Source organism: Mus pahari, chromosome 14, assembly GCF_900095145.1.
Source record: "Mus pahari chromosome 14, PAHARI_EIJ_v1.1, whole genome shotgun sequence".
NCBI classification, from domain to species: Eukaryota; Metazoa; Chordata; class Mammalia; order Rodentia; family Muridae; genus Mus; species Mus pahari.
The window spans coordinates 14,510,195-14,525,852 of record NC_034603.1 but is presented as its reverse complement, the minus strand read 5'-3'; the positions used below and the strand labels follow the sequence as shown (position 1 = coordinate 14,525,852).

General features: G+C 47.7%; 1 protein-coding gene across 1 annotated transcript in view; it reads right to left on the bottom strand.

The window, feature by feature from the left end:
• Positions 1-15,658, bottom strand: part of Adam19 (ADAM metallopeptidase domain 19) — an 85,004-nt gene that overhangs the window by 62,104 nt on the left and 7,242 nt on the right. Inside the window, exon 3 of the mRNA XM_021212239.2 lies at positions 15,053-15,123. Within this exon, the coding sequence (XP_021067898.1) occupies positions 15,053-15,123 (71 nt within the window). The remainder of the gene's footprint in view (positions 1-15,052; positions 15,124-15,658) is intronic.

Sequence of the window (15,658 nt, the reverse complement as noted above, 5' to 3'; positions counted from 1 at the left end):
CAATCTGTAACACTGCTAATGGGTTCTTCCTGCAATGAAGGAAATGACTCTAGGTTAGATTATGGTGGTAGCTGTCCAATGGGGGGGGGGGGGAAACAAACCAATTGTCTAATTGGGTAAGGTACATGGTTGTCGATGCACGGTTGGTATCAACAAAGCTGTGTGAAATAAAAGTAGGGATGCTTGGGTTTCAAAGGATACCATGGATGGGATCATGGGGGGAAAGCTCATAAAGGTATAGAGAGGCCAAAGACAATCTGCCCTCAGAAACACAAGTGTGACTGGCAAGTTCCCTTGATTCGATCCTCATCTGTCAGGGAAGTACTGTCCTGACTAGACCCAGGTGGGACCACCTCACACTTATTTCTTGAGGTCCCGCCATGTTAAACTAAATCCCCTCAAACCCAGAGCCACGAAAGCCTTCCTCCATATGTTGCTTCTTCCCAGGTATTTCATCACCGCAATGAGCAAAGCAGTTAAAACCAGCAACTATGTAAGGATCTGCGGCGTTGTTTTGTAAACCTGGTCACTTTTCAGGCTCACAAATTGAATTGTGAATTGTTAGTTGTCTGGGAGGGTTGGAAAGATAGCCAAATGTAACAACACTGACTACTTTCCCAAAGGTCCCAGGTTCAATTCCCAGCACCCACACATTGGCTCACAACCACTGTTAACTCCAGTCCAAGGGAACCTAATGACTTCGTCTGGCTTCAATGGGTACTACATATACATGGTACAAAGACATGTATTCAGGTAAACACTTATACACATAAAATAAAAATAAATAAGTAAACCCTCAAAAACTAAAATTAAATTTAAAAATACAAGATAGCTGTGTCCTTATCTTATATAAGTAGTCAATATAATATCACATAAACATTTTTAAATGATCCTAAGTGCATATGGAAATGTATCCAAAATATACTCTCTCAGACATATACAAGTGAAATGGTACAGCCTTCAAATATAACCACCATATGTTCTTATAACTCTATCAGTCCTATAGAAAGATCTGCCAAACACTTAAAGACTCTTACACCTGTTACTGCAGTGTTATTTGTAGTAACAAGAGACCAGAAACTCGACTCTCCCTTAATAGAAAAACAGTAACTTCTAATCCACCTTAATCACCATGGACTCCTGTGTCTCCATTTGTTAAGAATAAAAATAGGGCTGAGACAGTAGCTAGTGGATTATAGAACTTATTCTGCAAGCATAAGGATATGAATTCAAACCCCCAACACCCATGCAAAAATCCAGGCATAGATATTCATGCCTGAAAACTCAAATTCTGGTTTGGAGACAAGATCCCAACAGTTTACTAACCAGCCCGAACAACAAGCTTCCAGTTCAGTGGAAGATCCTATAACGTGTAAGACAATGAAGATGACACCCAATGTGGGACTTCTCATTTGTATACATAGGTTCATGTACCCATACACTTACCTGCACATACTACACACATACCACATACCAATATGACACACACACACACACACACACACACACTACTACAAATGGGCTAATGTGGAAAATTACTGATGGCAAATGTCTTAGTTTGCTATCTATTGCATAACAAACAAAAGCAACCTGGGAAGGAAAGGGTTTATTTCGGCTTATACTTCATAGTCTGCTGTGAAGGGAAGTTGAAGCATGAACTTCAAGCAGGAACCTAAAGGCAAGAATGGAAGCAGAGACCATGGAGGAATGAATGGTGCCTACTCGCTTGCTCTTTTTGGATTTGTTAACTTGCTTTCTGATACAACCCAGGACCCCCTACCTGGGCTGGCACCGCCCATAGTGGGCTTGGGCCTCTCACATCAATTATTAATCAATAAAATGCTCCACAGGCCAATCTGATGGAAGTGTTTCATCAATCCAGGTTCTGTTTTCCTAAGTGACTCTAGTTTTTACCAAGAAGACAAAAGAACAAACAAACAAAACAAAACAAAACAACAACAAAAACTAAGCTAGCACAACAAATAATTTTAAAGTACAAAATTATACATTAAGTATGATCTCATTTTAAAAAAAAATCCCATAACTTCAATATTTATATGGTTTTTGGCTCCAAAATAACATTGAATGGTTTCTGATAATGCCCATGTTATATTTCCAAGTGAAATAAAATAGGTCATAAAATCAAGAGCCCAGTAGGATTCCATTTGGGTAAACATACAGAGTTAAGCAAATCTATGGAAAACATGAAGTTCACGGTAAGGGCTCATCCCCTGGGCTGTTGTTATCTTCAGGTCAACAGCCTGGTGAGTAAGTATGCTCACAGTCCATAACTGTCCCCAACATCTTCCAAGTCCCCAGTTTCCCTTAGCTCCGCAAGGGTCCATCTGAGGCCACCGGGGCAGCTGACAGCTTCCTCCCATTCATTTTACCCTGGCTCCCAGGGAAGGGGCAGCCAGAAGAACTAAACTGGAGACAAAAGACAAGGTGCACATCCTTCCTTGCAGCGCGGGCAGCCCTGGCTGCGAGCCCAGGGAAGAGATAGGGACGGAACTGGTAAGCCCATCCCCACCGCCTTATCGGGAAGGTTCAGGCCTTGCTATGAGAGTCCTGGGGACAGACTCCACAGGCCCAGAAAGAGGTACAGTTGGGCCCACACAGGAGACGGCTGTTACGATTCATGTTTGTGATACAGTTAGGTCAACCTGGGCACGGCTGGAGAGCAGAAGTGAACTTCCTTCCTGGGGCAGTGGGTTTTAAGGTCAACCCTTCTTACATTTGGGGAATCAGCTCTGGGGAATTCCCTCTTACGTCATTCCTCACTGTTTTCCTGACCGTGCAGAATACAAATAATAATGGCTATTTATTGCACTTACAGAATGCCAGGCACTGAAAGCTCCTTAAGGTCATTACATCATTGAATTCTATCCATAGTCACTGCGACTAGCTATGATATGGATAAGGAAACGAAGGTTAGAGGACTTGGCAAAGCCTATGCTTTGTCTTGTTTCCTCGTCCTACTGCTGTGATTAAAAAACAAAAAATACCCCCTGAAAAAGCAACTTAAGGGAGAAAATAATTTATGTTAGCCTACAGTGCATGGGTATGTCCATCATGGCGGGGAATCCAGAGCAGGGGGACTTGATGCCACCGATCACGTCACATTCAAGTAATAAACTGTCTCCATCATAAGAAAGCCAAGGGCTATGAATGCATGTCACTGCTCAGCTTTTCCTCTACTAACACAGCTTACAGGGAATGGTGCTGCCCATGGTGGGTGGCCTTTCTACCCCAGATCAAGATAATTCCCCATAGGCATGGTCAGAGTCCTGTCTTTTAGGTGACTCTAGACTCTGTCAAGCAGACATTAGCCTTCACATCTACAGAAAACAGGGGCCAGGCTCTGGTTCATACCAGTCTGAATTACCCCCATCACATTACATGGGCATTCTAATTCCAGTCAATGCTTGGGAAGAGTGAAGGTGGGAATTTGAATGACAATGGTCTCCACAGGCTCATAGATTTGGGTGTTTGGTTCCCAGTTAGCAGAACTGTTAGGGAAGGATTAGGAGGCGTGGCCTTGTTGGAGGAGGTGTGTCACTGGGGTAGGCTTTGAGGTTTCCAGAGCCCATATCTGGCTCTGGTTTTCTTCTCTGTGCCTGCAGCCTAAAGTTCAGATGTGAGCTCTCAGCTACTGCTCCAGAGCCATTGCCCACCCACCCTGCAAACTCAAATCTTTAATAAGTTGCCTTGGTCCTGATGTTTTACCGCAGAAGTGGAACAGTAACTAAAGTAACTTAAGACACAAAGAAAGGCACGGTGTTAACCAAGAAATGTTCAAAGCATACCGAGTCCGAGAGCCCCAAGAGTTCGGCGGTTAAGAGGCTTGGAATTGGGGATGGGAGCGATAGTTTAACTCAGTAAAGTGCTGGACAAGCGTGAAGACCTGAGTTCTATCCCCAGAAACCATGCTTTTAACAGGCACACATGGGGGCAGAGGTTTGCAACCCCAGTGCTGGGGAGGAAAAAACAGCTGGATGCCTGGGCACCTCTGGCATGCTTGCGGAGCTCCAGAACACAGACCTTGCCTCAAAAGAACAAGATGCACAGCTCCAGAGGAACAACACCCACAGTTGGCCTGTGGCTTCTATACAGCCCGCATGAATGTGCACAAATATGAATCTGTATACACACATAAATACACACACACACACACACACACACACACACACAGCGGGGGTGCAGGCAGGGTGAACTGACAGAGAGACAGAAACAAACCAGCAGGCAGGCAGACAGACTGACTAACTGACTGACTGACTGACTGACTTAGACCAATTTGGACTTTGGACTCAAACAGACCAGACTCACATCTATCTCTGCCTCTCTCCCCAGTGAACTTGAAAACATTATAATATTTCAGAGACCCCTTTTGCAAAGAGACTAGCATAGGTCCCTATATCTCATACAGTGACTGTGATGATGGCATGAACCAGCTATGCAAAGGCTGCAGACCAGACCTGTTATGTCCATCTGCAGCATCTGCAGTGAGGAGTGTTCAGCTGTCACCATTATTAACATCCAACCACCGTCCCTAGTTACCCTCCCCCCTAAGTTCTTTAGCAGAGTGGACTCTTATCAAGAGAGGGTTCCCAGAACTTAAGAAAGATGTGACAGGTAACAAACACACAGGTTTCTCAATCTTTCGTGCTTGTCATTTTCTCACGGGTAATGCCTTGCATCATCAAGATTTTCAGAAAAGATGTTCTAGAAGGAAGTGGTAGATAAAGGTTTGAAAACCCAGCTACCTGGAAGGCTGATGTCAAGCAGTCAGTAAAGGACATTCTGGACAACTTAGTAGAAAGCCCTGTCTGAAAAATAAAAAGTCAAAAAGAAAGCTAAAGACATGGCTCAGTGGATGAGTGCCGGGCTAGCAGGGGAGGCTCTCAGTTCAGTTCCCAGTAACACACACACACACACACACATACACACACACACACATACACACAGAGGCAGACAGACACACACACATACATATACACACATACACACATGCATACATACACACACACAAACACATACACAAAGGCAGACAGACACACAAACACAGAGACAGACAGACACACACACACATACACACACAAAGAGAGAGAGACAGACAGACCGACACACACACACACACACACACACACACACAGAGGCAGACTGACAGGCACACACACACACATAAATACACACACAGAGGCAGACAGACAGACGCACACACACACATATACACACACACATACACACAGAGGCAGACAGACACACACACACATACATACACACACATACATACATACACATACACACACAGAGGCAGACAGACACACACACAGACACACACACATACAGAGAGAGAGAGAGAGAGAGAGAGGCAGACAGACACATGAGAGAGAGAGAGAGAGACAGAGACAGAGACAGAGACACAGAGACAGACAGACAGACAGAGACAGACACACGAGAGAGAGAGAGAGAGAGAGAGAGAGAGAGAGAGAGAGAGAGAGAGAGAGAGAAACAAATCTTTATTTTTTGAAATTAAATTAACCCAGGAGACTGGAGCAATGTCTCCAGCAGTTAGGAGTACTGGCTGTCCTTCCCAGAATCCACATGGTGCTTCGCAACTGTCTATAATTCTGGCTCCAGGGCATCTGACACCTTCTTCTAGCCTCCACGGGCACCAGGTACACACGTGGTGCACAGACTTGGATGCATGCAAAACACCCATACGCATAAAGCACAGTAACAAAGTAATTTTAAAAGAAATTTAACACATACTGAAAACCTACTTGACACATGACAGACACTGACTAAAGGGATATAGCCCAGCATCTCTAAGCCATAAGCACGTTTGTTGTTTATGTTTTAGGTTCGGTGGGTTAAGGCCACAGAAGCTTGTCTTCTCCCCAGCTCTGGAGGTCAAAAGAATAAAATCAGTATTACTGTGCCAAAGATCCAGGCTTCAACAGGAGACTCCGCTTCTGCCAGCAGCGGTGGAAGCCACCGTTCTCGGCTCCCGCACGCATGCATCCATCATTCCATGCTCTGTGTATGTGGTCCCACCGGCATCTCCTGCCTGCAATCAAATCCCTTTCTGCCTTAAGAGCAGAGCCTCTGGGGCTCAGTGTCAACACATCTTGGTCATTTCCATTTTGGAGGCTTCCTGACACCCTGGGTGACTGTGCAGTACGCGCCTTCAGGAGAGCACTCGCAATTATTAATACCGAGACCAGCTCTGAACAATCGACCCCAAAAAGGTATTGTTTCCAGTCACTTGGAAAAGAGGCTGCTGCAACAAAATACCACAAGCAGAGTGGCTTATGACCAACAGAAATGAACGGCTCACAATTCTAGAATAGCTGGTATCGGCCAAGAGCCACTGTGCTAAGTAGATGTTGATTCTAGCTGCACTTTCACATAGCAAGAGTGTGCTATACAGAAGTGAATGCTCAGTCATCTATTGGATGGAACACAGGGCCCCCAATGGAGGAGCTAGAGAAAGTACCCAAGAAGCTGAAGGGGTCTGCAACCCTATAGGTGGAACAACAATATGAACTAACCAGTACCCCCAGAGCTCGTGTCTCTAGCTGCATATGTAGCAGAAGATGGCCTANTNNGCCATCANTGGGAAGAGAGGCCCCTTGGTCTTNCAAACTTTATATGCCCCAGTACAGGGGAATGCCAGGGCCAAGAAGAAGTAGGAGTGGGTGGGTAGGGGAGCAGGGTGGGGGGAGGGTATAGGGGACTTTCAGGATAGCATTTGAAATGTAAAGGAAGAAAATATCTAATAAAAAATTGAAAAAAAGAGTGTTCTAGCTTCCTGGGGACTCTTTGAAGGTGGCCTAACTGAAGCCATGAAGGGCAGAGACGGCATGACCCAATTACCTTACAAAACCATGCCTAACGTATCACCTTAAGGGGTTAGCATTTCAGTACATGGGCTTGAAAGAGACATAAACCTCCAGCCCATGGCAATCAGACGGCCTGCTAGTGAACACGTGTGGCTGGGAATAGTCTGACTCGCATGGAGATCCTATCAGACACTCTGACATTCCATTTGCTCTACAATGTCAGGGCTTCTGCACAACATGGGAACTGTAAGATGTAATAAATCTGTCTCCAAGCTGCAGTGGGAAACTACAACTCAAACAGAACTTCCAGGTCACGCGGGGGCGAGGCCTAACAGCACTCTGCATTCATATTAACGCACGCATCCATTCATTGCCTTGGATGGAGTAGGCCTGGTTCTGTTCTCCGTATTTCCCACCCAAAAAAATGTCTGTGGAAATTTTCAGATAGCCACAGGCAGCTCTCATCAAATTCTGTTGTCCCCACCCAGCCACTCAGCTGCTTCCTTGGCACCAAGTCTCACAGGATTAACTGCAGGGACCCAGGAGCCCAGCTGCACACAGGCTTTGCAAAAACATTTGGAATACCTAAGATCTGCCAAATACTTGGTTAAAGTACGCTATCCTTTAATTTCTTGGGCCATGTGTATTTTAACTGAAATGTAATCCATATGCCTGTGACTCATTTAAATGCAACTCAGCGAAGCCGGGTCTGCTAAGGGCACTGGGTCGCCAGCTAAGCCTTTCCCAGCGTCTCTTTGACCCAGGAAATTGAATTTTGCCAACAACCAATGGAATTTCTGACCAGACAGGGCCAAAGAGAGGTGTCCTCGACTCTAGGTAAGATGTTGACATCTGTCCCCATCTGAGAAGGTCCCGGGATGAAGCACCGGGGCAGGAGTGCTGTCCCGTCTCCTGTTTGAATCGGCTGAATGTTTCTAAGAGAACTCCATGTAAGAGAGACAAATCTGAGCACGAGAGGCAGTAAGTAAGCTGAGTTGTCTGCTGACGAGAGCCCCGTGTCTGGTGATTTGCCATGCATCTGTCCCTCTGTCATTAGACAATCCAACTAGGGCTAAGGGGAAAGGGAGGCTGATAACAAGTGGCCATAGGCTGGTGCGGTGGCCGCTCCTTAGACGTGATCTCCTTAGATGGGAAGTGGAGGGCGGGGCAGAGGCCTGGCACGAGTTTGGTGACATCCTGGGCTATCGAGGAAGATAGAAAACAAAAAGAAGTCTTTAGAAAACAAAAAGAAGGAAGGAAGGAAGAGAGGGAGGGAGGCAGCAAGGGAGGGAGGGAGGGAGGGAAGGAGGGGGGGAGGGAGGGAAGCAAGCAAAACCAAAACAATTCAGTAAGGACTTAATTTTCTGAGCTGACTCTAAAGTTTTAGGACAATAAAATCATCCTCCCCCTCCTATAATATCCGAGCTAGGTAGAAAGCTTGTCAAAAGTCATAGTGGATAATTAAGACTCCTAAAACTCTAACCCATCACAAGTTATAATGGGTAGTTAAACCCCTAAGCTCCACATGCCCGAGCTCTGCCTTAGTAATGGCAGCATAAACCAGCCCAGATATCCAGTGTTATTGATGAGCCTCCACCTTAAGATCAAAGGACCTCTCTGTCTTTCTCTCTCCCCCTTCCCCCTCCCCCCCCCCTTTTTTCTTAGTTTTCAAAGTTTCTTTGTGCAGTCCTGGCCGTCTGGCCTTGAACTCACTGAGATCGGCCTGCCTCTGCCTCTGCCTCATGCAACACCAACGGTATGGGCTGCCACCGCCTGCCACATGCCTTCTTGAGACCAAATCTATAAACATCGCTACGGTTTGGACTCAAGTCAGGCGAGAATCCTCAAGAGCGAAGTGTCAGCCTGAGGGTGTGCTCAGGGGACAAGTGGCGAGAACAACATGGCCACCGCACAGATAGTGCTGGCACTGTTTCTCCTTCGGTTGGCTGGTTGGTTGGTTTTGAGACAGGGTCTCATATAGCCCAGTTGTGCTCAACCTTCAAAGTGCAGGCGAGGATGACCTTGAACTGCTGACCCTCCCACCTCCACCTCTGGAGTGCTGGGATTGCAGGCGAGCACCACCATGGCCAATTTATATCCCTCGGGGGAACTGAATCCAGGGCCTCACGCGTGGTAGCCAAGTACTCAAACTGAGCTCCATCCCTAGTCCTCACTTGCTTTTGAAGGTGATCTCGAAATACAGTGATTTCTGCCCCCTGTCTTAGAACAGGTTAGTGGAGCTTCTCTTAGAAAAGGTAGCCTCGAGGCAAGAGAACTAAAGTCCGCAGCCCCCTAGGAGTCTGTCCCCTAACGATGACTTCAGCACAAGAAAAGTGTATCTAATTGCGCAGCACATAAGGCTTGTCAGACACGGCCCCTAGGTTGATGGCAGTCCTCAGAACAGGGAGCGAGTCCCAGAGGAAAAAAAAAAATAGTATGGATGTATGCCACCAAATTGCAGGCTGTGACCAGGAGCCTGTAATTTCTACCCTGTAATCCTCCCTTCTGTTCTTGCTGCCGCCTGAGCTGGTGAGACCAAAGCTAACAGTTCACCCCAACTTCATTCAAGGACATGGCTTGGGACGACGCTGTGAGTCTGCATTCTGCTGTCCACTGTTTTTTTGGGGGGAGAGGCTCTCCTGAAGCAGGAGCTTCATATTGCCACCCATGAATATTGCTCCTTCAAATAAGTAACACAAGAAGGCTCTTGAAGCCCAACTCGAAACAAAAATCTCATTTTACGGAGGAGAAGTTTGAAGCTCAGGAGGGTGGGCTGGTGTGTCCGTCAACTCTAAGTTACTTCTATGAGCTGAGGACTATGCCACCAGACGGGATGCCTGGGTGACAAGGGACTGACTGTCTCCTAACAACTCTGCAGCAGTCCTAAGCAGCTTGTATACGTTAGATATTATAGTAAATAACATTATAATGCTGTCCCGAGACTGAGCAGTATGGTTTTCACGACACTCATGTGTATACAATAAACTTAACAGAACAGAATAGGTTTATACTGGTAAAAAAAACTGTGCCTTACAGGCTCAGAGCATGGACTGTTCTTCCAGAGGACCTGGCTTCCATTCCCAGCGCCCACATGGCAGTTCACAACCATCTGAAACTCCAGTTCCAGGGGACCTGATACCACTGAGAGCACCAGGTATGCACATGGTCATCATACATACATGCAGGGGAAACACCCCTGCACAGAAAATAAATATAAATTCCTTTTTAATCTTTTTCTTTTCTTCCCCAGCTACCCTAGAAGTCGGTATCAGCTTCCCTGAGACTGCACGTTGACAGGATCTACGCTCTCATAGGCACAAGAAAGGTCCAGAGAATCCCCATCAGAAAGCCGTGAACTCTACCGCTTTATTTGCTTGGCACTGCTACGTGCTTTATACTGAACACGCCCCACTTGTGCAATTTCCAAACAGTGAAGCAAGAAATGATAATAGTTGCCCTTTACTGAGTGTGCAGTACAAGGTAGACACTGGGTTAGGTCCTTTATACACACGCAGCATCTCAGCCTCCCCACGCTTTGAGATACAGGACGGTGATTATAGTCCTGGGCGAAGGGGCTGAGACTTAAAGAGAGAGAACAAGTAGCTGCTGAATGGTAAGGTCAGCAGCTACATGCGAGCCACGACGTGAAGCCACATGCTCACTTTCTCACAGGGCCATTTCTGTTTTGCCAGCGCTCCACCGTGACCAGCTAGTCCTGAGCGGCTTCAAACTGGAGAAAAAGTCGCCCTTGGCTCTGACTCCGCTAAAGCTCCGCCCGCCACGTCCCATCTCCTGGCCCCTCCCCCCTAGCTCCTCTGCCCGCACCATTCTTGGCTATGATTTCTCCATGTGTGAATTCCATTAAGGGCCTGCTCACTGCTATTTCGGGCCGTGCATTAGCACGAGGACTTTAAATCGATGGGGAAAAAGCCAGACACCTCAGAGTGATGAAAAACAAATTTCAATATCCTTCCCCCTCACCATTGTCTCAGAAACCTTTGTCCATGGCTCCTGGGAGGCCAGGGAATCCAATGAATGGGGAGACAAAAAGAAGTGGGACAGGGATGCTAAAGTCCTCGTAATCTAAGGGACCTCTGAACTTGACTGTTCCCTCCTTGAAACTGCTTCCCACAGCTCACTCCTTTAGGTCTCTGCTCAGACTTCCCATGGTCATTCCTGACTGCGGTTCATCAACATCAGTTCCCTCCCACCCCCACCCGCTCTTCCTGAGCCCAGTGTTTTGCTTCCTGTATACAGTTCTCATTATTTGATATACTGTACACTAACCGTTCACTCCCTGTTTCCCTTCTGACTCTAGCAAGAGCTGCAGGCTGGCAGAACTCTTTCCCCACAGCTCAACTCCCAAGTACCTACCCTGGTGCCCTGAACATCAAGGGCGAAAACAGACAGGCAGAGGGGAGGAATCCACCAAGAGCGGAAACGAACAGGGCTTGGGAAGTTTCTGAGCAGGGACCTAGATTCCTTCCATACCTCCAGAAGGAAGAAATGTTAACATAGTAACTTGAAAACTCAGAAAAGTCCCCGCTCCTCACCCCAGAGCTGTTTTGAATCTGGGCTTGCCCTCCTGTGAATGAGAGGACGTGGGGAAAAATAACCACACCAGGAAGTGCAGTGCAGTTGGAGTGAATTCAGTTCAGCAACACGTGTGCAAAAACAAAAAGCCCAATTTGGATGAGAAAAGCAGGAAGTCCTTCCCCAGGGACACCTGGTGAGATCATGCTGTTTGGCTGTGCAGCTTCCACTCCAGGCTGCAGTGGGCTAACAGGAGGCCAGGAACCATATCTCCACAGGAACCATAACTCCACAGGCCTCCCTGGGAGTTGGTGGAGGCCAGGTGCAGACAATAGGCAGCACCTAAGAAAAACCCCTAGTAGTTCAGTAGGTATATTAAAGATCATAGTAGGGCCTGCTCAGTGAAGCCTTGCTTTCCAGCATTCAATCCTAGAACCCATGTTAACAATAACAACAATAACAAAAGGCCAGACTGGTACTTGTCATCCCAAAGATGAGGAAGGGGAGACAGGCAGATTCCTGGGGCTCTTTGGCAAGCCAGACTAGACAAATGAGTGAACTCCAGGCCAATGAGAGACCTTGTTTCTTTCTTTTTTCTTCTTTTCTTTTTCTTTCTTTCTTTCTTTCTTTCTTTCTTTCTTTCTTTCTTTCTTTCTTTCTTTCTTTCTTTCTTTCTTTCTTTCTTTCTTTGTTTTCGAGACAGAGTTTCTCTGTGTAGCCCTGGCTGACCTGGAACTCACTCTGTAGACCAGGCTGGCCTTGAACTCAGAGACCCACCTGCCTCTGCCTCCCAAGTGCTGGGATTAAAGGTGAGATCTTGTTTCAAAATAAAGTAGGCAGCATTCCTGAAGGGTAACAGTTGAGGCTATCCCCTGACCTCTGAGCAGACATATCCATATTGGAACCTGTTCTCTCTCTCTCTCTCTCTCTCTCTCTCTCTCTCTCTCTCTCTCCCACACACACACACACACACACACACACACACACACAAAGAGAGATACAAATACACACAGAGACACACAAAACACACAAATACACACAGAGAGACACATATACAACACACACAAACACACAGATACAAATTAAAAAGAAAATTTAAAAACCGCTACATGGACAGCTCCATGTGCTCACAATCTGCGCTTTGCCCACTCGGCCCATCCCTCACAACCACCCCATGAGGCAGCCATCACTACTCTTAGATTTCCTCAGCTTGCCCTAGGTCACATGCTACAACTGCACATCCAGGCCAAGAATACAACTGATTCCCACTCACCCTCGTCCTCTTCATTACACTTGCTGGGCGACTTCAGGCAAGTGTCTCTCCCTTTCTGTGATGAAGTGCATGAGACCACAGCACTCAGTAGTCTCGAGAGCAGTGGCTCTCGACCTTCCTAATGCTGCGACCCTTTAACACAGCTCCTCAGGTTGCAGTGAACACCCTCCCCACAACCACAGATGATTTTCATGACTACTTCATATCTGTCGTTTTGTTACTGTTATGAATCCTAATGTAAAATTTTTGGTGACAGAGGTTTGCCAAAGGAAGAGGTTGTGAGCCACAGATTGGGAACTGTTTGCTCTAGGAAATCTTCCTAGTCTAACTTCCTGTGATCTTCTGCAGAAGTCCCAACGCAGAAGGAAAGGACAAGGGTCCCCGCTTAGCTGACCCAGCTAAGGCTCGGCCCCTGAAGGTATCATCAATCCAATGGACTTGGGGGAAGAGCAAGGGTTAAATAGGACAGACATGGATGGAAGGCAGTCAGGAGCATGGAAGCAGCTACTCAACAGAGCCAGTAAGGCCCCAAGCAGATCCCTAAGGGAAGCCAAGTGCAAGTAGCCCTCCCTGAGCCTTGGAGGAGCACAGCATCACAAAGTGATGCCCTGAGTGAGCAAGGAGGCGCTTCCCACACTGGGTAGCCAGCCAGCCAGCTCTATCCCTGGGAGGAGAGGGAAAGAGACCATTCAGCAAACCAATAAAAGGCTGGTTCTGCTCTGGGAGAGGGGAGTCAAAATGGCAGTCTATCCTTTTGGAGTACTGAAAGCCAGTGGCAGAGGGAAGAGAAAGGGACAGAGCTCTGTGTTATGTAGCAATTTCCTCCATAATAAACCCCCTGCTCTTTTAAGACACCAGGTGCTTACTGGAGAGAGTTAAAACATTCCATTCTGCTGGGAAGCTCATTAAACTCAGAAAGTAAACAATAAACAACTCAGGGCTTCAAGTTAGTTCCTGAAGATGACCAGAATCACTAGGCCCCTCCCTCCTCAGCAATATATAAGCAGTAAGGACTGCCTCCTTCCCTGAGGCTCAGTCTATCCCAATCCAAACCCAGCTCAGCCCAGCCCCCTGGACCAGGCTTACACCACCAGAGCTGCCTGCAAGCCGTTCAGTGAACCTCAGGCTTCCAGCTTTCATGAGTTGCTACCCATGCAGGGTGGGCCTTGGTGAAGCTGCTATCTTTCGAGTCATTCTGTGCCCATAGGTAACCCTTCACCCCTATTACTGTAAGCAATCTCAATAAAAATTACTGGTTTACAAATTTGGACTTTGGTGACATCCTTACTTGGGCCTGTCACTGACAAGGAGATGTTCGTCCACATCTCCCTAGAGTAAAGGCACAAAACACCCCGTCCCTGTACCAGCTACCCTCTCACCGCACTGGGGACTTTTCTGCAAGTGTCCAACGAGCCCAAATTTGGAATAAATCCTTCTTCTCCCATTCCACCAAAGCCAGGCAGCCATTCCCACCAGTTTGGATGGGGATGGCCTTGCTCTAGCCCCTTCTTGGCAGCGAGGCTTTCATTACTCATCAGCTTCCAGGGTGTTTTGGAGGCTGCCAAGAGCAGACGGGCAGCTCTCCAAACCAAGCATCCTTATCTACAACGTCGATGTGGACGATAAAAAGTGGGACCATTGGTGGGGAAATTATAACAGCCTTCAGAGTCCTTGGCCAAGTAGGAGGAGCTCTGGGAGGCCAGGTGGACTGGGGCTGACGGCAGAATGGGCAGTCAATCAATGGACACCGCTAGGCAGGGTCATCTATTCAACCCCGCACCCATGAATCGAGACAGTTATGCCGGAAGGCGAATCAATGCGGAGATATTTCTGAACTAGGCCGACGCCCAGCATGAATGAGATTAGGGAAAAGCTGGACCCAAGGAAGCCAGGAGGCTTCAAGCAATGCACTTCTCAGCAGAATCTTGGGTAGATGAAAGAATCAGGGTCAGAGGTGCCAAATCCCTGCCCAGGCTGCTGCTTCTCCCGGTCTCCCTCTAATCGCCTTCATTTCCTGCCATACACTGAGCTGGAGCTAGGACAGCAGCTGCCTCCAGTCCCTTCCCGCCCTTACAGACACACACACACACACACACACACACACACACACACACTCGGCCCCAGTGAACTCCACGAAGCACCGGAAACACAGCCTAAGGAAATCCAAGCAGGATGTGAAGTATCCCGCCAATCTCCCAGCAGTCTAGAGACCAAGGAAAAGCTCTCTCTTGGCAAGAGGCCCTGCAAAGGGACCAAGGATGTCGAGCTTGGGGCAGGGGGTGGGGGATGGGAGGGCACGCCACTAAACTTCTTCCTTTCCAACTGGGACACCTGCGTCAGTCAGACTGGCATCGAGCGTGAATTCATTGTTCTGTGTCAGACAAAAGAAGGGAGAACTTACTCGTTCTTCTCCAGGTCTAGGATCAGCTCTCGCCCTTCAGCCATGACCCTGAGCTCTGCTCTGAGTGGATGCTAAAAACAACAATAAGAGCGTGTCAGTTCCTGGAAGCAGGGACCCAGGCTCCCAGGGCCCCCCCCCCCCCCGCACCGGATCTGACGAGGTGCCAGCACAGGGATCCTCCGGAAGCCAGCGAGGAAAGGTCACCAGCCTTTCCAGTGTGAAGTGACCTCAGCCCCCCCCCCCCCGAACAACCCGAATCTCCCCCATCTGCTTTCTCCCAGAAGCAGAGGAGAGACGGACACTCGAGCTGAGGTCCAAGGCTGAGCAGGTGTACGCAGTCTTGTGAAAGTCCTCAGAAGTGAATTCCCTGGGGAGTCAGACCCTGGCTCAGTGTGCAGGATGTGATTGTGGGACCCTGGCCGGCTACCCAGCCTCCCTACATCTCTCTTTACTCTTCCCTGACATGGTATGGTGATAGCCAACCTTCTGAAGATCCTTAAGGACCAGATGAACAGACAAATGAATGTAAACGATGTATCACAGTGCCTTGGCTACCATCTTTAAAAAAAAAAAAAAAAAAACCCCAAGTGAGTTCGTTTTTTTTTT